Source organism: Castanea sativa, chromosome 9 (genome assembly GCF_040712315.1).
Source record: "Castanea sativa cultivar Marrone di Chiusa Pesio chromosome 9, ASM4071231v1".
In the NCBI taxonomy this organism is placed as follows: domain Eukaryota; kingdom Viridiplantae; phylum Streptophyta; class Magnoliopsida; order Fagales; family Fagaceae; genus Castanea; species Castanea sativa.
The window spans coordinates 27,319,002-27,341,465 of NC_134021.1; the positions used below are offsets into that span (position 1 = coordinate 27,319,002).

Below are 22,464 nucleotides of genomic sequence, written 5' to 3' on the forward strand. Positions count from 1 at the left end.
GATGAAAGAAAATGAAAATCTGCCAAAGATCGAAATAGAAAATTTATTTTCTTTTATTTTCTTTCGACTTTCAATTTTAGCCATCGACACTAGTGCAATACCTAGCTGATCTCAATCCCAACAAATTCCTTATAATAGGATATAATATTTTTACAAGGCCGTCAAAGTAAGCTCCAAAAGCTGAGAAGATCGACTCTTTTGGGCTTGACAAGCGCACCCTATTATGGTTTACACCCAAAGGTTTAAAACTTAAAAGTTCCTTTTCCATTTTGGGCCGTAGTCAGGAAGTAAGTCCAAGAATTATTTGGATGAAACCGGCCCAATCCCCCCGTAGGGTTTATCTCCGATTGCTCTCACACACTCACACTCACAGACACAGTAACTGCGCCTTGCATTTTTGTTTCTCTCTGACTTGGCTCGAGCGAGAGAGTGGTAGAAGAATAGAATGGCGCCGAGTACAGTGAGAAGCGCGAGAAAGAGCAGGAACCCAGATCTTGTTCGAGGCGTGGGCAAGTACTCAAGGTCAAAGATGTATCACAAGCGTGGTCTCTGGGCTATCAAGGCCAAAAACGGCGGCGTTTTCCCACGCCACGATGCCAAGCCAGCTTCACCAATGGCGGAGCTTCTGAAGCCTCCAAAGTTCTACCCAGCTGATGACGTGAAGAAGCCTCTAATAAACAAGAGGAAGCCTAAACCCACGAAGTTGAGAGCGTGTATTACTCCAGGGACGGTGTTGATTTTGTTGGCTGGGAGGTTCATGGGGAAGAGAGTTGTTTTTCTCAAACAACTCTCATCTGGGTTACTTCTAGTTACTGGTAAATCCATTTTTATTACTTCATTGTATAGTTTATATGTGTCATGCATTTGTTAAGTGGGGTTGTGTTTGGTGTTATGATCTTGGGTTAGTTTTTGTTGTTGGCAAAGATTATGTTTATACTTGATTGTTCTCATTGTTGAATCATATCCGGTGATAGTGCTAGAAAGCATGATTTGGTGCGTTATAGATATTGTCATGGCATGTTGATGTTTGGTACATTGTACACTATAAAAGGAATCCCTCAAATTGCTTCTATGATGAGGTGAGGAGAACTTAGCTATAGTGTAGAAGAATGGGTTAAGAAGAGATTCTAGCAACAACACAAGATTAAAGCAAAGAAAAAGATAATGGGATTGGAGTTAGAACAATCAAATATGTATTCCTAGGCTCAAAGAGCTCAAGAAGTATTCAAATCTGAAATTTCATAAAGTAAAGACATTATAATATATTAAACATGACAGAGAAATAAAAGACTAGTCTTGTGCTAATAATTATGTGTTATACAAAATAAATTCTTGGCGTTCTTTGCTTTCGGCTTAGATGCTCCTGCATCAATCTATGGCGTTGTTCCTTTAGGAATTGATTAGTCATTGTTGCATAAGATGCTTAAGTGTGTGGTATATTTTCCAAGGATTATGTACCTTCACTAATTTTCTGTTATTTCCTATGCTTCGCTAATTTTCTGTTATGTCCTATGCGTGTTTAGTATTACTAGCACTTCTCCACCACCTCTAGGGAAAAATGGAAATTTAGAAGAAATCTGATTTGGTATGAATCTTGCTTAATTGTTGAATTTATTCTGTAACAGGGCCATTCAAGATCAATGGTGTTCCTTTAAGACGTGTGAACCAATCTTATGTGATTGCAACTTCCACCAAGGTTGAAATTTCTGTGGTCAATTTAGAAAAGTTTGATGACAGTTACTTTGCAAAGGAAGCAGAGAAGAAGAAAAAGAAAGGAGAGGGAGAGTTCTTTGAGGCAGAGAAAGAGGTTTGTTCATCAGCCTGTTTTTGTTGTATATTTTATTTATCATGGTTAAGTTTTACAGATATTTTTCAATTAAAAGCTGTCGTCTACTTGTTAATGATTCAACATAATCCATCCAGCATGGAAATGATGTGAGCATTGCTGGAAGCCTGAGATTATCATGCACAAACGGTCACATGCACACACATAGGGATGATATGTAGTTATGTATATAAGTGTAGTTTATCTATTGACGATAGTTGTTTTGCTAATACTTTATCTTCTATTTTGCCCTCTGTAAGTTTTAACCTCATTTAAAATTTTTCTTTTTCTATATCTTTTTAAATTTTTTTTTTTTTTTTTTTACAAATTTTATGAATGAGTAAAATTATCACCATGAAGAAAAAGTTCAGTATAGATCAAAGAAACAGATACAACCCAACACCACCAGCACAAACACTAACATCAGCACAATAACAAGCTACACTAACATCCCTTATAACCCCTTCCCCCCCCCCCCCCTCCCCCAAAAAAAAAAAAAAACTGTCACATCCCAGGCAAGAGCAGGTTGCCAAGCTATTGAGAACAGAGGAGGAAATGCCCCACAAGCAGAAAACAGTCCTATTTAGGACAGAATTGCTGAAGTGTTCACCTGCCTCAATCCTAGTTCTAACTTCCCATCTAATCATCTTCAGTATGCCTTCCTCAGAATTGATAAGACACCGGTGTAGCTTTGGATTCCTTTGCCACAAGATGCGTAAACAGCATCCTTTTTCTATATTAAAATCACCTTCTCGTGGTGACCTGATTCATCTGTTCCATTTTTTGTCTGTTTTTCCTTCATGAGGTAGTTTTAAGAATTTGGAATACCAAGCCCAAAACAATGTCTGCTTGAATATTTTTAGTTGTTAATTAGTTTTACCTTGAAAATCTGTAGGAAAAGAAGGCAATCCCACAACAGAAGAAAGATGATCAGAAGCTTGTTGATGACTCATTGATCAAGTCCATTGAGGGTGTTCCAGATCTGAAGAGCTATTTGGCTGCAAGATTTTCTCTCAAGTCAGGCATGAAGCCTCATGAGCTAGTGTTTTAGACAAAATATCTCAGTTCTTACTGTGACATTTTTTGACTTTGAAGTTTGTTTTACTTGATTATTAGTTGCCATAATTTCAAATTGTACTTGCGAACCAAAATTTTGTATTGAGAATATTTTCTTTATGCGAGAAATTCTTTTTGCCATTTTGGTTGTCTACTAAAGCAGCAGATCACCTTTCTGGTTTATAGTTTTGAATGCTAATAAGGAAATGATGTTTGGGGTTCTCTCCCTTTTCCTCCTCTCTATCTTAACTTGCGGATACATGGATCTCGTGGACCTATTACACTCTTAGGTCTCATTTGTTTTCTTTCATTTTTGGGTTTTAGGTATGATTGAAACACTTGGTCAAACTGAAAATCATTCCTCATTGATCAGGAAAACACGCTATTAACCTTAGTTTTAGTTTCAATACAGCAAAAGCTTTCAAAATAATAGAATTATCTTTAATATCTTCAAAATAACTAAAATACCCTTAAAATATCTTCAAAATAACTAAAATACCCTTAAAATATCTTCAAAATGTTATTAAACATTTAAAAAATATTTTTGAAACTTTTAGGCTTCGTTTGGTACACATACTCAAACACATTTTTTCAATTTTTAAATAACATTACACGTATTTTTATACATTTTTTCACTCACGTATTTTCATGTATGCTTTCAAACATATGTTTTCAATTTTTAAGTGCATGTACCAAACACCCCTTTACTAATCTGACAAAGCCTTTTAAATGGCCAAATACTTTAGAAACTTCTAAAATAATGGAAATGCTCATAAAATTTTCAAAATGATCGTAGGCTTTCAAAATACTTGTAAATTAAAATCATCAAAATGACTAAAATGGCATATAAATCTCTAAAATGATATAAATATCCTCAAAATATCCAAAATGATTAAAATGCCCTCAAAGCCTCTGAAATGATTAAAACGCCTTGAAAACCTCAAAAATGATTAAAAATAATTCTTACATCTAAAATTGGCTCAAATAATTTAAAATGTCTAAAATAATCAAAATACCTTAAAAATCTATAGTATGCTTGAAATACTCATACTAAAACAAGTTTCAAGTGACCTTTTGGACGTTTCTGGGTTTGTAATTGTGGGGGGTAAGATTTATAAAATAAACAAATGGGTCGTGAGCTTGATCAATTGGTACCAGTTTGTTTTTGTCATTGGGCTCCCTAAGCCCACGAGCCAGCCTACACTACAGACATCCGAGGAACCGTCCGAGGATGAATGTCTCCTCGGATGGGCCCGGCACACACCCTGGATTTGCCAAGAAGATTAAAGGCAGAGTCCTAAAAGAACTATTGGGTAAGAGGGGGATCCAAGTACCCTCTAGAGCCAACGACGTGATAAAAATATCTGAGAAAAAGGCTGCTACCTCCACATTAAAGACCCTGCACCTACCTCCCTGGCCGCATTAATGGGAAAATGACCCATGAATAGTAGAGTTAAACTTTCCTGCTATTATTTAAAGACTTCAAGAAGGTGGTGGAAAGGGGGAGGCACCTAAGGATAAGATTTGTGAGACACATGGAGATAGGAGGAAAGAAGAAGAATATTTAAGGAGAAGGGAGAGATCTGTCAGTTAGCAGAAAAAGAACTAAGAGCTGTAATTTTGGCATAAAAGAGAAGCAATACATAAATCGTCATCGGCTTACGTCCGAGGAGGTTCCCTTGTCATATTTGTTTATCATTTGCAAAGATTGTGGCATTCTAGCCTGCTTGTCAAGTTTCCAATACCCCTAAACTAGATTTCAAATTCACACTCTACAAATCTTATTGTTTAAGGCTCATTGGGCCTGAGCCCACGTCTATCTTTGGGTCCAGGTACAATTGTGCACTTACAGTAATTATAGATGTGATGACATAAATGTGTAAGTTTAATTGATAATTTTTATAATTATTTTAGTTTTTTTTTATAAAAAATTTTATAGTTGTTTTTTGGGTGTTGCACTCTTATTTTCATTGTGCTTAGTAGTATAATTTTATTTTAATTTTACTTATTTTTTCAGTTGATTTTAATTATTTTGTATTAATATTTTAAAGTGGTGAATTAAGGTTTTTCTATAATCTCTATATATAAAGCAGCAGTTTGGCTAGTCCCTTTTTTTTTTTTTTTTTTTTAAGTTGATTCCATTTTTGAACTCAAGTTTCAAATTTCAATTTCGTGATATATCTATCAACTTGAATTTCATTGTGTCATTGGTCAATTCTGAGGTTAGCTTTTGTCAATTTAAGAGCTACCGGTTCTAAGATTATATATGCCTTGTGTTAGTAATGGGTACTGTTAGGATGTGTGCCTTTAAATCCTATTGTATGATGCTATGTATGACATTATGTATGACTTAATGTTGTGTTTAATAAAGTTGTTTTTATTATTATCTAAAAACAATGGTAACATGAATATTATGACATTATCATATAGTTCATGAGATGCATAGTATGTGATTTATGTGATTTAGTCACAAAAGATATAAGTCACAAGTTCTTTGTAAACTCAGAATTGTAGTTAGTAGTCGGTGATGAAATTGGACATTTCATCTGCAAAGACTATAACATATCAACTAAGATGATTTGTCTTGATCATGGAAATTGAGATTTCTAGTTGGTATGTTGATATATTTTAAGAGTTAAGACATATTGAACTGGACCGCTGTGAGATTTATTATTCTTCTAACGACTGTCAAATGAATAATAAACTCATGACTTATATTTACATGAACTCTTAATCTTGAGAGGATAATGGACTTGATTATGAAGTGTAGATTGTTTTGATATATCAGGAGTGAGATCTATAGTTATGGTCAAAACCTCAGTATGTTGGGCAACCACATTTAGTGTTGATGAAACATATATTCTCAAGATGAAATTCATAGTCTTTTAACGGAGATACAAAATATTCCCTTGGGATAAGTTTAATGGGTTTGTTATTCAGAGAGTTAGACCTAACCACTTTGGTAAGAAGTTAGTAAAGTATATATTTATGGAATTTGATTTCATAAATATATGATGAATAACTTAAAGGATTAAACCGGGTACTCAAGGAATGAAGATATAGTAATCTACAAAGTGGCAGTCTTCTTTCATGACTTTGTATTACTACGAATATTTTATGAAGGGATTGCATGTATAATAAGTCTTGGGATATAATTTATAAATAAGGCCTACAGTGCAACTATATTTATATAGTGGTATTAAATATAGTTAATGGTAATTTTGGACTTGTCAAGAGTTGACAGAAAAACCCAAGGCCCATTGGAGCTAGTGTCTTATTGGTCCTTTTTGGTCCCACTTCAAGCCACACACTTAAGTCCAATTGGAAAGGCCTAAAAGATCAGCCCAATTAAATAATCAGTTAGATACAAAGGGAGAAACATACAAAATTTTCTAGTGTAAAAAATAATAACACTATTGTAAAAATGTGTGTATGAGAGTGTTAGACACTTTGACATTCTCTCTTTGGAAACTGATTGAAAGACCACACATCTTGGGCGTTAGTGGAATTGGAGTGAACATTGAAAGTGTTTCTAAGTACTTTTGATCTTTGGTTTTAAAATTCACTGCTCCAAAGTACACTCTATTGTTCTTAAATTCTGAAACTTATATAATACATGTTAACATTTATAAATGAAGTAGATCCGTTTATTTTTCGCTGCGTATGTTTTGTATGCGATACAAATATGTATTTATCAATCATGTACTCTTATGACTTGAATTTTGGGATCCTTTTGGGTTAATATTATGACTGAAGATCCTCAAGCAAAATTTGGTGAACCAAATTGTTAGAATCACTTTATTTTCTAGACATACAAGTTCCAAACAACATAGGAATTCAAAAGGAAAATACTAGCAATGTCCATTCAATGGAACAAAAGAATTGAAAGAAATGGAAATTTGCTTTGCATTAGAACAACACCTTTGATTAGAATGGGAAGTTGCTGGTGTTATCTGCTTCTAGCTCAGAGCATGCTATCAGCGCGAGATGGGAGTCTCCTGAAGAAATTGCTTGGTACTGTGGGTAGCTTGCTTCGGAATCTGGGGTGTCGCAACCAAAATAGTCCCGCAACCAAAGCAATTATCCTAAAGGGTGTCACATAGAGAATCACAGCTGCAATAAGGCAGAAGATGATGAAGAGGCTGGTTGCTCTTGTGTCTCTCCAGCTAAGCAGAGCCTGAAATCTCTCTCCCTGTGTTGCAATGTCTCCCACCACTGTCTGAATTCTTCCAGCTACACTTCTAAGCTTATCATACCTCATACGCACTACATCTTGAAGTTTACTGGTAGGAAATGTATCGAACTCTTCATCTAGTTCATCTGCATGAACTGCTTCTGCCCATGAAAGTTTAGTATCCATGTGAGGAGGATGCCTTGGCCGGAACCGGTAATTCCATATCCCAATAAGAAACATGTATAGGAATATAGTAGGAAGGATCAATTCTGGGTAGCAGATCAATATAAAGAACAGGACATGAACTAGGACTGAAGTAACTGGGTTCTTCCAATGACACACCTCACGGAGCCACCTGCTCATAGAGATTGCTCCCGCAAACAATGATACAATTCTATAGAAGTTAGCTTTGCTTCTTCTCATGCTCCACATGTGGGAATCCACATCCAGCATATACTCAACAACCTCCTTCCTTAGTGGTGGCTCAGCTCGGCCTAGCCTTGATGCTACAATATTCATAGCTTCAAATCTCAAGCTTTCTAATTGGTTTACAGTGAAGGGTTGTAGATAATGCATTTTTGGAAGTAATGGATGTCCGTAAAGATAAATTATGTTTGCCAAAGAGAGACAGGTGAATCGAACTGCTAATTGGAGTTCACCCATCTTTTTCAATCCAGATGGGTGTAGAACTAGAAGAGGGTAAGAATTTGTATAAATTCGATCCATTTCCAGTGTAGATAGCCGGATTCTTACCTTCCCAATTCTAGAGTCTTTTTGAGATCCACCACCAGCAGCTGGTTTCTCATTTCCACCCAGATGGCAGTTGTCAAAAACTCCCAAGGTGATCACGGTGCAAGGATCATAGACCTCCCAAGTATATTGCTCATTCCATTTCGGATTGAAGCTTTCGATGATTGTTCTGGTTCTCACCCACTTCTGCCCATATTTGGCCACACAATAAGCATCTGTGGTTCCCCTACCGTCCTTGGTCTTCATTTGAAGAAGCCCTTGAGCACTCAAAATACCCACTTCAAGGATGCCAACTGGATTCTTCCATAGCTGCCTAACAGTTGGCCGTACATCACTTATGTACATTGTTGATTCATCTAGTACATGGTAAGCACCCTCAAGACAGACTCGGAGATGAACCCTGCTTGAGAACTTCTGCTCATGCCTTTTGTCTCCCTCCAAGACACCAAACCCATATTTTTCAAGGTTGAACCAGCGAGAGTGGACTGGCCTGTGATCCAAGCGCCTCTCAAAAATGGTAAGTGGCAAGACTATCCTTCCCATAACTTCATCTTTTGCAGAGGTTACTTTATTCTCAACTGTAAGAGTCAGCTGCTCTTCAAAAGGTTCAGCTGTTACAAAGATTAGATCTTCATTCCAGAGTGGATTAGTGGTCCGAGTTGGGCATATCTTTGTTTTCAGTACCTGCTTTCCAACGTGAGCCTTCACAAAAGCTTGTGGTGGTTGGCCTCTGTCAAGTGGCTCTACATCCTGAGCTTCAATCACATTAACCCTGAGATACCACAGTTTTGGTGAAACATAAACCTTGGAACGGATGTTGAAAACCCCTTCTCCCTGAACTGAAGCAGCATCTGAGTGCCAGGACTCTGGGAAAGCTTCATCGGCTTGTGTTCCCATCCAAACGGCAAGCATAATCTCTCCTCTCACCTTGCTATTCCCCTGCCGGTCCTCTAATCTATACCACTGAGGTGCTAAAGGACTGTCTGGTGGAACTCTTGTTGGCACTTCATGCATGTCGAAGACCACCTTCCCTATATAGTCATCTCTTGTCACCACCTCTTTGTCTCTGACATAAACTTCAAGAAGTGAAGCTTGAATCCTCTCTTTTGAGAAGGCAAAGACCTGCTTCCATTCAGGGTTTGTTCTCTTCTGGAAGTGCTGAGTTTTTCCCTTATAATTGCCGAGCTTCACTTCTACATATGGGTCACAGCTTCCGGTTACAGAATTGGTGGGAAGATCTTTGGCTTTCTCAACTCGAACATATAGATAAAACATCTGTTCGACAAGATCATAAGTGCTCGTAGCTCTTTCACTGCTAATCCACCCACCTCCACCACGTAGTCCACCATGTGGCCATCGTTCCCCCAGCTGGGGTTTCATGTCCTTCAGTTTGTAGTCCTCTTGCTGCTTAGGAGCAGCTGGTGTACTCATTGGTGAAGGTTGAGTTCCTTTCTTCTGGCAATATTTGTGCTAAAATTTCCTTTTTGCTGCAAAATCTACTCTTCGTAGATATAATTGGTTGTAGCACCAGCTGATTAGCTACTACAAGAGCATTAAAAATTCCAGCAAGAAGAATTGTGGTAGTTGAGGCATCAATCACTGCTCCCGTAGCTTTGATGCCTGAAGTTGAAACATGAACATAATATAAATAGTTGCTATTGGAAGATACATTGCAGAAAATAGAGTAGAGATATTTGTCCAGACTCTCTAGTCTAAAGTTTCTCTTACCTTTAACATACTATAAAAAGTTTGTTACTAGCTGGAACTATCTTCATCGCCTCTGTTGCCATGAGTTCTTCATATCTTATGGGAAAGATTGTGAGATATCTTTTCTCACCATAGTTATGATCAATAGTGATATCAAGACACTTCAAATCATGGAAGATATATAAGAAGCTGCCCAAAGGGATGCAGGTACAGATTGAGTTTTGGTTCTGTAGTTTTCAGAGTAAACTATTACAACCAGGCTAGATGGTTCATTCCATTTCTTGGCTTTAACTTTAAGAATGTGGCTTCTGCAACTTCACTACCATCTCCATAATACCTTTTATGAGCAATTTTTGTCAAACCCTTTATGTGGATTTAATAAACTAAAAGGAATCCTAATTTTTATAAAGGACAACAGAACATAATGAATTAATGATATAGCTGCTGATTGATAGTCATTACTGTACGCACTACAAGGTGTGCTGGAAGGAAAATGATGGAGAAAGCTTTTGCTTTGTTTAAACGCAGATTAATGATAGTGCGGAAAAAGCAAGTGGGATGGTTGTCAAAATTCCATGCTTCTAAAAGATTTTGGATACCCCACTTGGAAGGACAAAGATAGTCTTTCAGGTAAAAATCTCAGTCATGTAATACATTAAGCACTTTATTGGATTCTTTCGACTTTCGTAGCTTTGTTTAGTTATCAAAGTGCAGAAATGACCACTCACAATTGTTCCCCGCCCCCCCTATCTTCCTGCTTTTGATTTTCCAACATTGAAGACAAGTAAGAGCAATGTGTTCTCTTAATTTTGTTTTCACCAAATTGCTTTTGCTATGTGGACAACTTTCTTCTTTTTGCAGGAACGGTAATGGGAAGTAAAGCAAGAGAAACGGATAAAAAAATATTCAAAGGGGGCTAAAGGCTAAAGCAGAGTATGCTAGCTTAGAGAAAAGCAAAAGCAAAAACATAAAGCTAAGGCTAAGGGTAAGTGACCTTGCACATAAAGATGCTTTTGAAGATTATTCTCTTTCTTTATTCTTCATTCTACATAATTTCCCATTCTAAACATACTTTCTACCTGTAAACTTAAAAAATTTCAGGATGCATCGGCAGCCTTATAATTTATCAATGATTAATATGTTTTATTAGGGAAAATATCAAAATGGTGATGTTTTCTGAAGTTGATCACAATCTCCAAGTTCCAATTTAATGAAAAATTAACCCACCTATCAAGTCCTTTGAGTCACAAAAAATAACATTTGTTGCAAGCTGATTGAAGCCACGTGGCGGCAGGTGGCAGTATAAAATGAATGAAAGGCCTAAATGGAAAATTCTAATTAAATGCAACATTAAATTAAAATTTTACAATTAAAATCATTAAATATTTGGAGGAATTCCAAATTAAGCATCCCATGGTTGCCTATAAACAAGGGTCCTCATCTATATATATATATATATATATATATATATATATATATATATATATATATAGAGAGAGAGAGAGAGAGAGAGAGAGAGAGAGAGAGAGAGAGAGTTACACCTGGAGTAATTCTTATAAAATTACACCATTTTTATGCTGTAGATTTGTAAGTGATCTAACGGCTAAAAAAATATCATTAAATGCTATTACTTTCCATTTCATTCATAATTAATATTAGAATTTTCTCTCTATCCTTATTTATTGTTTTTTTTCTTGATTAAAGGGCACGCTGCCATTTTTAACAACTTGCATTTTTATACTTGAATATATATATATATATATATATATATATATATATATATATATATATATATATATATATTACCTATATGTTAAATGTCTATTACGAACTCAGTAACACACAGAACAAAACAATTATGAATAAATAAATAAATAAATAAAAGGAAGAAGAAGAAGAGAACATGATAAAGACGAAGAAAGCAGAGATTTGCATAAAGGCTGTACGTTTGTGAACTGTGAAGACACTTTTTTTTTTTATTATTTATAACCATTGAGAAGATACCTATAATTTAATTACATTTGGGCTTCTAAACAACAATCAATTTTCTAGTGTACATCAACTCCAAATATGGAGGAAACACTTTTGAAACTTCAAACGCATTTTATGCGTTTTGGCATGATCGTCACCATTTTTGTTACTTCAAAACGCATTTAACATTTAATTGGACTATACATAAACAAGCGGTTGAATCATTTTACCATTCTTGCACATGTAAGGTGGTATAGGACCAGTCAAGAAATTCTCTAGCCTTAAGACTAATGGGAAAAGGACTTCTTTTTTGACAGAAACTCATGGGAAAAAGACTTGTTTCAAAAAAAATTGAGAATAGGCACTTGTGCAAGGTTAGAGATGAATTAACTAGGAGAGAGAAAGAAAGTAAAAAAAAAAAATATATATATATATATATAATATTCTCTAAAATTAATTAGGTTAGCTAATATGGAAAGCAATTAATTTTAAAGATGACATTGATTAAAGTGATTTTCTAACTTTAGATTTTTTAGAAATCTACGGTTTAAAAAATGTGTAACTTTTGTAGATTTACATCAAGTGTAACTTGAACTCATCTCATGTTGGGGCAAAAAGGTTATTTTAGTGTTAGGTTCAAATTTGAACCAATTATTACTAACTACCTCTAATTTGTTGTGAAAATATTGTAAAAATGTTGTGGACGTAGCACCTCTCTCTCTCTCTCTCTCTCTCTCTCTCTCTCTATATATATATATATATATATATATATATATATATATATATATATATATTAATAGACAGAGCTGAGAGAAAATCCAATCATCAATTTCAATCAATATATATATACATATAAAAGTACAGACCTCAAGTGGGAAAGTATGAGGTTTTGCCAAGTTGCGAATTCTATGTAAAGAAAATTAAAATATTCTCAAGTGTGACATCAGAGATAAGAACAAATTAAATATTGATTTTTTGTTTCATTTAGTTCAATGTTTCAAAACTTTTTTAATTAACAAATAAATATTCTTTGTATCCTTTGTTTCAATGTTTCATGACTTTTCATCCCCCCACTCATACACAAACTCTTTGCATTTTATTTCACCATTTTCACCTCTTAAACTTCTACCTCTTTATATATACCTATCCATAACCCTTCATGCCATCCTATGTCAAATACATATAGACCAAAAACGATGTTATTTACCTTCAATCTTTCGATGACACCTACCTAGCTCTAACATTGTTATCTCATCTAATCCTAACTCATATGAGTTAGCTACAACCAAAGAAGAGGGGCTTGCATTTTATATCGAATGATAACGGTAATTATGATCCTGATGTTAAGGTCGGATGTTGTGGATTTGTGGGTTTGGTAAATGATGTAATTGACTGTGGGTATTTGCAATATGTATTTTGTTTTAGAATTAAGGAAAAGAGAAAAATACATTCTATATAAACTTTTATTCTATAATAGTCCTTCAAAGTTGCTTTTTTTTTATTAATTTTTTTTCCTATTATTTTAATTAAATAATTATAATGGATATGTAGGTGCAATTTATATATATTTTTTCTTTTTATGATGAACGCATCAATATATATATATATATATATATATATATATATATATATATATATATATATATATATATATATAAGCAGAGACCTCATGTGAGAGAGCATGAGGCTCTGCCAAGTGGCACATTGTATAAAATTCTTTTGATTTAGACTTCTACCTCATCTAATTTAGAATTTATGTCAAACTATTAAGTAATTGTGGATATATTTATTTCAATGTATTAATAAAATTCAAAAAATTGATATTATATATTTATAACTTTAAATGCTCTAGATTGATATGGATGGATCTGAAAAGTTATGAGAAAGGTAGGAACTACGAAAACTTTTCAATTTCCAACATAAGACTAACTTCAATGCAAAATTGCTAGAGTTGGATTTAATAAATTAGATATCATAATATGATATGATTATTTGTCTCCATATTTGTCCAATATAAATCCTCATTTGTCCACATTTGTCCAATATAATTTCTCTCATAATATCTTTGGTTCCCTTTCTAAGAGGTATCTTAATTTCCAAAATATTATGTTCATTTTAAATATTTTGTTTAGATTTTATGTATACGTTTTTACTGATGTAGCATTGTAATTTATTTAAATTGGTTTTTTCATATTGTGTGTCAATTTAGATTTTTGACTTTCATATGATGCATATATATAGTTGGTAGGGATTTGTAGTATTTTTTTGGTTTTTTGATTGCTTTTAGGGAGGTTAAATCGTGATATTATTATGTCACTATGACATTATTGTTTGTGTTGTGGTATTATGAAATTATAGCAGCTTTTATAGCTAATTGATTAGTGGTGGATAAAGACTGATAGAATAGACTTTGGGTTGTTATTCTTTTTGATAAATCATAATTAAAAGAGGATCCCCATACCTATCAAGTAGAATAAACAAATATCTTTGAAAGTAATTAGAAACATTCTATGTTAAAGGGTAAAGTTAAATATTTAAAATTTAGGGATAGCAAATCTATTGTCACAAAACTATCATTCTTTCAATTTTCATCTTATTATAATTACGATCTTAAAAATCAAACTTTTCTTCAATTAAAATGTTAATATGCCTTAATTTTATCTATCATGTCAATTCTGAAACTAAAGAAAAGCTATTTTGAATGACATAAAAATTATAGGTGTTGAAATAGTAGAGATAGAAACTTTAGTGGCATAAGAAATGTAGAAATTAACACAATAGAATATATATATATATATATATATATATATATATATATATATATATATATAAAACATAAATCTTACAAGAAAAACACGTAGGAACCAACAAGTTTGTAGGTGACATTGTTAATTGTGAGTCTGTGACTAACCATAATAGTATTCATGAAATCAATAGGTCATAAATAATTTTATTTTAAATTTATCAAAATGCATCGCGTGGGATATTGGCTAGTTTCTAATAAAGTTCTATAACAATTATGCAGTAATACATATACAACATTCTCCAAAATTATCTTATAAAAAATGTTACAACATTATCCATGCATCACATGGGTAACTTATTGGTTGGGTTTTAAATTGGATTCTAATTGTTGTCTAATTTTATGCCACGTGTCTTTTTGTTCTAAGTGAGTTAATGAGGTGTAAAAGATGAATGGTCTAATATAAATAAATCATAAAAAACTCAATGAAAAAAAAAAGAAAAAAAGAGTAAACTCATGTGTATATCCAAAAGAAATTAAAAAAAATAAAACAGAGAGAGAGAGAGAGTATATTTGAATCCATATATGTGCGTAATTATTTTTTTTTTTAATTGTACCGTGCATATGTATAGGTTATACACTAGTACAAAATAAAAGAACAAACACATATAAGAATATCATATTGACACTGAGCCCAAACCAAAAAAAAAAGGTAATGTTTAAGTACAAGAAAACACCATTACTCATTCAAAAATAAGGTGAATTCTTATTTCTTAAAATTAAAGTAATGTTGGGAAATTTAGACCCTGGTTGATATAATTAACAAGTTTTAAATCCAAGTTGTTAATTAGATTTATTATGAATAAACCTTGTTAAAACAAACTAACATCAATATCATGTGCAGCGGAAAAGTATATAAGACAAGATATGATGAACCAGGAAAACCAATAAAATTAACTAGTTTCACAGTAAAAAATCTAGGGGGAAACTTTTCCGAAAAGCAATTCACTATAGTAAAGAAAAGTTTCAGATCTAGTACAAAACCTTTGTCCCTAAACTCTACAATCCCTGTAGATGAACTTACAATAGAAACCTTCTACCGTTTCAGAACCTCTAAATTCTTCAATATATGAACGTCACCCTTTGATGCATGGATCCTAATACATGACTAACTCCTTTGCACGAATCCCAATACGCGACTCACACACCAACTTGAGGAAGAAGAATGTTGGCTGCAAAGTTCTTCACTTCATCAACAATGAAGATCAAGAAGCACTTGGTTATAAAACCCTAAGGCGTAAAGACGCAGTAGCTTCTTCTTAAGAGAATAAGACTTCGGTCACCTTATTCATATGTTTTCCTTGTATTCTCTTATGTGTCGACCTTTAAAATAAGCCTTATATATGTCTAGGGTTGTGAGAAAAGAAACCCTACACAAATACATAAGCATGGGCCGAAAATCAGATCTGAAAATGCTGATTTTCGTAATCTCAATAGATACCTCGATAGATAGTATCTGTCGAGCCTCGTTAAATCTCAATAGATAACGTCGATAGATAGTATTTGTCGAGCCTCATTAAACCTCGATAGTATCTTGGTCCAATTTTCATGGCTTTAATACTAGATTTGAATAACATGTTTCTTGAAGTATTAAACACATCCTAGATCTACCTAATTACAAGTAAAATGCATTTTGTCAAAGGATTAGCCAATTACATAAAATGTTAACATATGTTTCTAACAACCAATCACATATGTCCTAACAAGTAAGAATGTCTTTTCAGTAAATTTAGTTCGAGATCAAGCTGAAGACCCTCAATATTAAAACTAGCGCCATAATCTACATCTTTTTGGAGATATCAAGAAATGGTTCAATACTAAGCTTCAATCCCTTAGATCGTAATGCACATTAGAATGTGAATAAGAAGAATCTTTATGTTCTTTCAGAATCAAGAGCCATACATATAATTATATATATATATATATATATATATATATATATATATATATATAATTTATTAGTCTTTTGTGACCATGTAACTTGTTAACACTCAACTTTACCAAGATCAATGGTCTTAAAGATGAATGTTAGAGGGTTCATGTTTGACCTATCTAAGTACAATTCTAATTGGGTCAGGGTCATAAACTTATTGATCTAAAATAGTTTATTATTCCCATTATTTATATCCTTCTTTTCGTGTGGGTTCATATGGGGTTAGTGAATCCAAGTTCAATTTTATCAGGCCTACGTAGATGATTGTGGGAGCAACCATCCTAAACCAAACACCCCTTTAAACCTTCCTTCTGAATTATGAATGTGAATAAAAGCTAGAAAACAAACTAATTCGATACATTTTGAGTCTTAAAGCAATAATTTTAAGTGAGCATTTATTTAAGTATTATTTATTTTTTTATTATAATTATTTTTATAATTCATTATTTTTGCTTCTTGATATTTAAAATTAGTTATTACATTTTTAAATTTATGTTTTTATAAACTCTACTTTCAATTGATGATATGACTAATCCACTTAATTTTCTTGTGATATAATTAATTTTATATAGAATTTTATCAATTTTTGTTTTAAAAAACTTCTTTTTGGCAAAATAAAAATTGTAACAAATATTGCCAATTAAATTTTGCAATACATGCATTTGAATAAGAATTCAAACTTTTTATATAATAAATAATTGTTATATTATAGATGTGAAGACTATTATGATTTTTTTATGGTTATCTTTGTTGGGTTACACATGTGAGTGAAGTCCTACATTGAATAATGAAGAGAAGAATGAATGGTTAATATAATATAATTGAGCACATACCTATTAGGCTTAGGCCTTTTGGGTTAAAGTGTATATCTATATGTTATATTAATTACTCAAGGAAGCTCCCCAAGGTGTTTATCTCCATCCCCCCCAACAAGTGGTATCAGAGCCCATGGTAGTGTATGACGAGAGTGGTGAGGTGTTCATGGTCCCTACCCAACGGGGGCAGAGAAAGCCTAAATGGCCCATACACAGATCCTGGAGAAAGAAAAGAAAAAAAGAAAAAAAAAACCCAACAAAGGAATATTGCTAATGGTGCTAAATAATGGTGTGGTGCAAGGTTCCCATGGACATGGACGTGCAGAGTTCCCATGGATGTGCGTGCGGGGTTGACATGTGGTTCCCATGGATGGCATACGAGAGACTCATGGATGATGCATTGATGAAGTGAAAAGCCCATTAGGCAAGGAGGAATGAGTAGGACTTGTTCATGGCCCACAGAGAGGTCTTGAAGTCCATAAAGAGGTAGAGACACACACGTGAGGTGGAGATTGTTGGGTTACATGTGTGGGTGAAGTCCTACATTAAATAAATATGAGAAGAATGAGTGGTCAATATAACATAATTGAGCACATACCCATTGGGCGTAGGCCTTTTGGGTTAAAGTGTGTCTCTATATGTTATATTAATTACTCAAAGAAGCTCTCCAAAGTGTTTATCCCCCCAACAATCTTTTTATTGATGTATTTCATTATATTCTTTCTTTCTTTCTTTTTTGATGATTTAAGTTAATTTGCCAAATTATATATATATATATATATATATATATATATATATATATATATATATATCTTATAATTTTATTTTCAACTAATGAATTTATCAAAAGATCCTACTTGAAATTCAATTAAACTTTAAATTTTTCTCTTTTCTTTTCCCCTTAAGTTTTTAATATCAAATTAGATGTTTCTAGCATATAATCTATTTTATCAAATGCGTTACTACAACATCATTTAATAACATAATCACCTAACGATTCAACTCCCCAAAACAAAGATGGTTTTTTTATTATTTTTTTTTTATTATGACATTACATGGAACCTTACCAAGGCAAGGCCCTTTGGACCCATCTCTTGGGAGTAAATCATGGATACACAACCATACCTACTAGAACTTATTTGGGTAATTTTTGTGTTGACATATTTCGTGTCAAAAATTTTGATGCAGTTGCATAATTTTCATGTATTCAATTTATTTGAGTTGCACTTGGGTTGGATGTTAAATTGGAAGATGCCAGATGTTTCTGTTCATTGTACTATACTAAAGAGTTTCAATTGAGCGGGATATAGATGGGTCAAGTGAGATTCAATCAAGGAAGTTCACTAATCCCTTGCTAGTAACCTCGGTCGAGCGAGATTTATTTTGTGCCAAATAGAAAGGTTGGCCCTCTTTCGCTAAAAACCTATTGGTCAAGCGAGTTTTCTGAAAAGCCACTGGCCTGGGTTTTTCTCTAAGCTTTTTGTAGTCACTTAAACTCCAAACCCTACACATATTTATACATTTTGTAACCCTAATAAGAAGAGAGGAAGATGATCATAGAAAAAGGGAGACTAGATTTGAGAATTCCTTATCTTTTCCTACCCTCCCATTGAATACCTTTGAAAGGAAATTTCATCCATCACTTTGATCACATCTTGAGTTCTTTCAATGGCTGAAAAATATAGAGTAAATCAGAATCTTCATGAGGTCTTGCAATTTGAATTGGACTAATTAATCACTTGATTTAAGTGAACTTGATTAAAATCAGTAGCAAGCCGTTCTAGGGGTCTAAATGTAACTTTCAAAATTAAATGTAATACTTAACTTAAGAAATACCAACCAAATCAAGATAATTTATAGAGAAAATCAAATATCATAGTTTATGTGTAGAATTTATCAAAAAATGGAGACAGTTTATTAATTTTTAAATGAGTTTTAATTTACATTGATAATGTGATACATGATGAAAGAAAGTCGAAATTGAATTTCCAAATTTGATATTGGTATTGAGAGAGAGAGAGAGAGAGAGAGAGATCATTTGGAATGCGACCATGTGAGATTGAATGATTAATATTGACAATTTCCTTATTGGGGAAGAGAATTAAAAAAAAAAAATTAATATCTAGTGGTTGTAGGTTATTGATCATCAATGATAATTTGATCATCTAATTTTTTTTGTTAAACACTTTGAGACTAAAATTAAATTTCTATTATCTCACAATTTTGGGGCTTTCTTGAAGTGAGCTCACCTTTTTTTTTTTTTTGGGTTAAAAAACCTAAATCAATAATTTCAAAATTTGGGACATATTTTCTATTGGGCCCCTAAGCAAATAGAGCATTTACATTAGTTTATACAAAATTACTATTTATTTTATAATAAGAACCCACTTTTTCTATTTTAGCTAACTATTTTTAAAAATTTCTACACATTAATGTGTGTATATATATATTTGCATGAGCTACCGTGTCTCTTTTGTTTGGACAAGCGCAATAACAAAATCTTATTTTGTATAACTAGTTCATGATCTAATATAGGTGATTTTTGAACTTCATTAGCTATATATTTGGGTCTTATACTTAGGGGTGTATATGGGTCAAATTAAGGGGATTTTTTTATCCAAAAAAAATTCAGCCCAACCCAACCCATCACATAAGTCCAACCCAACCCACATGGGTCGGGTTGAACCCATGGGTTGGATAATTTTTTTTATTACTATTATTATTAAATTGAGCAGAAAAAATATAATATATTAAAAAAAACCAAAAGATTAGTGTCAATGTATCTTCTTAAAGGCAAACAACACTAATGACTAACCTGCAAAGAGAGAGGGCCAAACAGAGACAAACCTGCAAAGCAAGATAGAGAGAAAGGGACACAGCAAGTCAGCAGGAGAAAATATTGTAGAGTAAGAAATAGACCTGTAAGTTGAGGCAAAGCAAAAGCATTTAAAAATCAACTAGAAGAAAATTAAGGTTATGTTTGGTAAAAGTTTTTTTTTTTCTTTCTATTTTTAAAATCTTGTTTTTAGGAATATAAAGAAAAAACATTTTTTTTGGTATTTTTGAAATCAAAAACATATTTGGTTAGTTGAAATTAAAAATAAAATAAAAAAAGTTTTTGAAGAAAAAAAATAGAATATACTAAAATATGTTGTTACTAGGATTTGAACTCTAATACTAACTCATTAAATGAGACAAATTTATTAAATTAAATGTGTATTTTCATTGACTTTTGAAAATTAGAAATTGAAAATAGCCTTTTGCATGTTTTTAGTTTTCTTCACAAATTGAGTTTTGAGAACAGTTTTTGTTTTTTGTCCATTTTGGGTTGCCAAACAAGTTTTTTAGTTTCAAAAATAGAAAATTGTTTTTGAAAAAAAAAATAAGGGGAAAAAACAGTTACCAAACATACCCTAAGAAATCAGCAAAACAAAAGCTAAACATTGATCCACCATGGCAAGAGAGATAAGCAGATAGAGCGAGAGGGAGAGAAGCCAGAAAAAGAGAAATAGAGCAAGATGAAGAAACCCAAGTACCTGCACCTAACATTGGAAGAGAAAACCACTAGAGTAAGAAAGACACTTGTGCTGGAGACAATGCAAAATCATTTAAAAATCAGTAAAAAGAAAAATAAGAAATAAACAAAGCAAAAAATAAATACTGATCCACCACAGGAAGAGAGATAAACAGAGAGAGAGAGAGAGAGAGAGAGAGAGAAAAAACATCGAGAAACTTTACCTAGCACCGGAAGAGAGAGCTACCACCAGAAAGATAGAACCACCGTCGAGGTGGTGATGATAGCTGATGGACAGCAGTGGCTCAGTAGAGGGAGAGAGGGTTAGGGTTCAAAAGGGAGTGAAGTGGGAGAGGGGAGTGGGAGACGACACATTAAGAGAAAAGGTTCTAGGGTTTGTGTGAACTAATTGGCTTTTATATAGGATAGGAATGGTTGGTTAGTTAAAAAAAATTATTAATTATATAATATATTTTAAATATATATTAAATATATGGGTGGGTTGGGTCAGGTTTGGCGGGTTTGAAATTTTATGACCCAAACCCAATCGACCTGCTATCAAAAAAAATTTTGTAACCCAACTCGACCCACCAAACCCTAAAACCAACCTAACCCAGTGGGTTGGGTTGGGTCAGGTCAGTTTTTGTGAGTTGACTGCACACTCCTAATAATACTATTTTAGCATACTGGGTGCAAATGCTAAGTGGTGTTGCCCATGGGCTAGCCTTGGTGGGGTAACCTTCCTAAAGCAAACACCATTTAAATCCTAGTTTTGAATTATGAGTGTGAATAAGAGCCAAAAAGTTGTGTTTAGACTTGATAAGTCATATCAAACTTAACACAAAGTAAACTTGGGCCATATTCCAGCCTCGTACGTGAGCAACACTTCTACGAACATTGTGTCTCAATCCGGGCCTGATAAGGCATCCTCTTTCTAAACTTATCGGGCTTGATTGCATATTTATTGGGTAGGATGAAGTTTGGGCTTGTAGCCATTTATAGAGCCGAATTAGTTCTTACTTTAGTTAACAAAAAATAATGACCATTTATACTGTCTCAACAAATTTCATCACTTATGGGTATCAGTTAGCTCAATTGATAAAGTTTTTTATGGTTGTATAAAAACTGATTGGTGTCTTGGTCTAATGATAAAGAGCTATCATCAGAGCAGACATCAGAGCGGACGCCATGGGTTAAAACTCTAAAAAAAAAAAAATTCATCACTTTTTTTCATGAATTGACAATTTTTTACTGACTTTTATCTAAACCTATTAGGTTATATTATTAACAGCATTTTTTTATTTACTACTGTCAATCTATTATCAATTTTGTGTCTATAAATTTTTTTTTATCAAAAATCATTGCCGACAATAAAACCACAAGTGTGGACTCTAAATTGTTTAATGGTGTGTAAGTTAAATGCATGACAGCCAAACTAGCATATTATAATTATGATTATCAGTGGTATGGTCGGATATGCTTCAACTTTAGCACCTTCTACATTGGAATTGTCCAAACTTCAAAGTCTTGGCCTTCTATTGATTTCATTTTTATCAGAATCATTAACATCACGGCATGTGCACATGTATGTGGAATTAAGAATAAAATAATATAACATCAGCAAATCATTCAATGTTATTTGGCTTTGGATCAAAATTGAGAAAAAGTCAATCTCATTTCTCATATCAGAATCTCCTGTATATCCGCATAGCAACATATACTAATTAAATCTCCAGTAATACTATATATCTCCAGTACATCCGCATAGCAACATATACTAATTAAATCTCCAGTGATAGGCCAAAAACGTATTGACCCCTTGTGATGGATTAAGTTGATCAATTAGCCAAGTTTATTAATTAATCAAATTAACATGCAAACGCGTGGTAGTACAAGCAAATCACCAATAAACTAAA

General features: G+C 33.2%; 2 protein-coding genes across 2 annotated transcripts; one reads left to right on the top strand and one right to left on the bottom strand.

Moving 5' to 3' along the window:
- The first annotated feature begins 362 nt into the window (after nt 1–362).
- On the top strand, nt 363–3,022 carry LOC142610898 (large ribosomal subunit protein eL6-like). Its single transcript, XM_075782875.1, has 3 exons — nt 363–815; nt 1,626–1,807; nt 2,721–3,022. Exons 1-3 carry the CDS (start codon nt 446–448, stop codon nt 2,874–2,876), a joined length of 708 nt encoding a protein of 235 aa, XP_075638990.1. The 5' UTR covers nt 363–445; the 3' UTR covers nt 2,877–3,022.
- A 3,629-nt stretch (nt 3,023–6,651) lies between these two features.
- LOC142609551 (FT-interacting protein 1) lies at nt 6,652–9,824 on the bottom strand. The gene is made up of 2 exons (XM_075781160.1): nt 9,534–9,824; nt 6,652–9,425 (listed from the first exon to the last, which is right to left on the bottom strand). The coding sequence occupies exon 2, from the start codon at nt 9,234–9,236 to the stop codon at nt 6,846–6,848; it is 2,391 nt and encodes a 796-aa protein (XP_075637275.1). The 5' UTR covers nt 9,237–9,425; nt 9,534–9,824; the 3' UTR covers nt 6,652–6,845.
- Nucleotides 9,825–22,464: the final 12,640 nt, after the last annotated feature.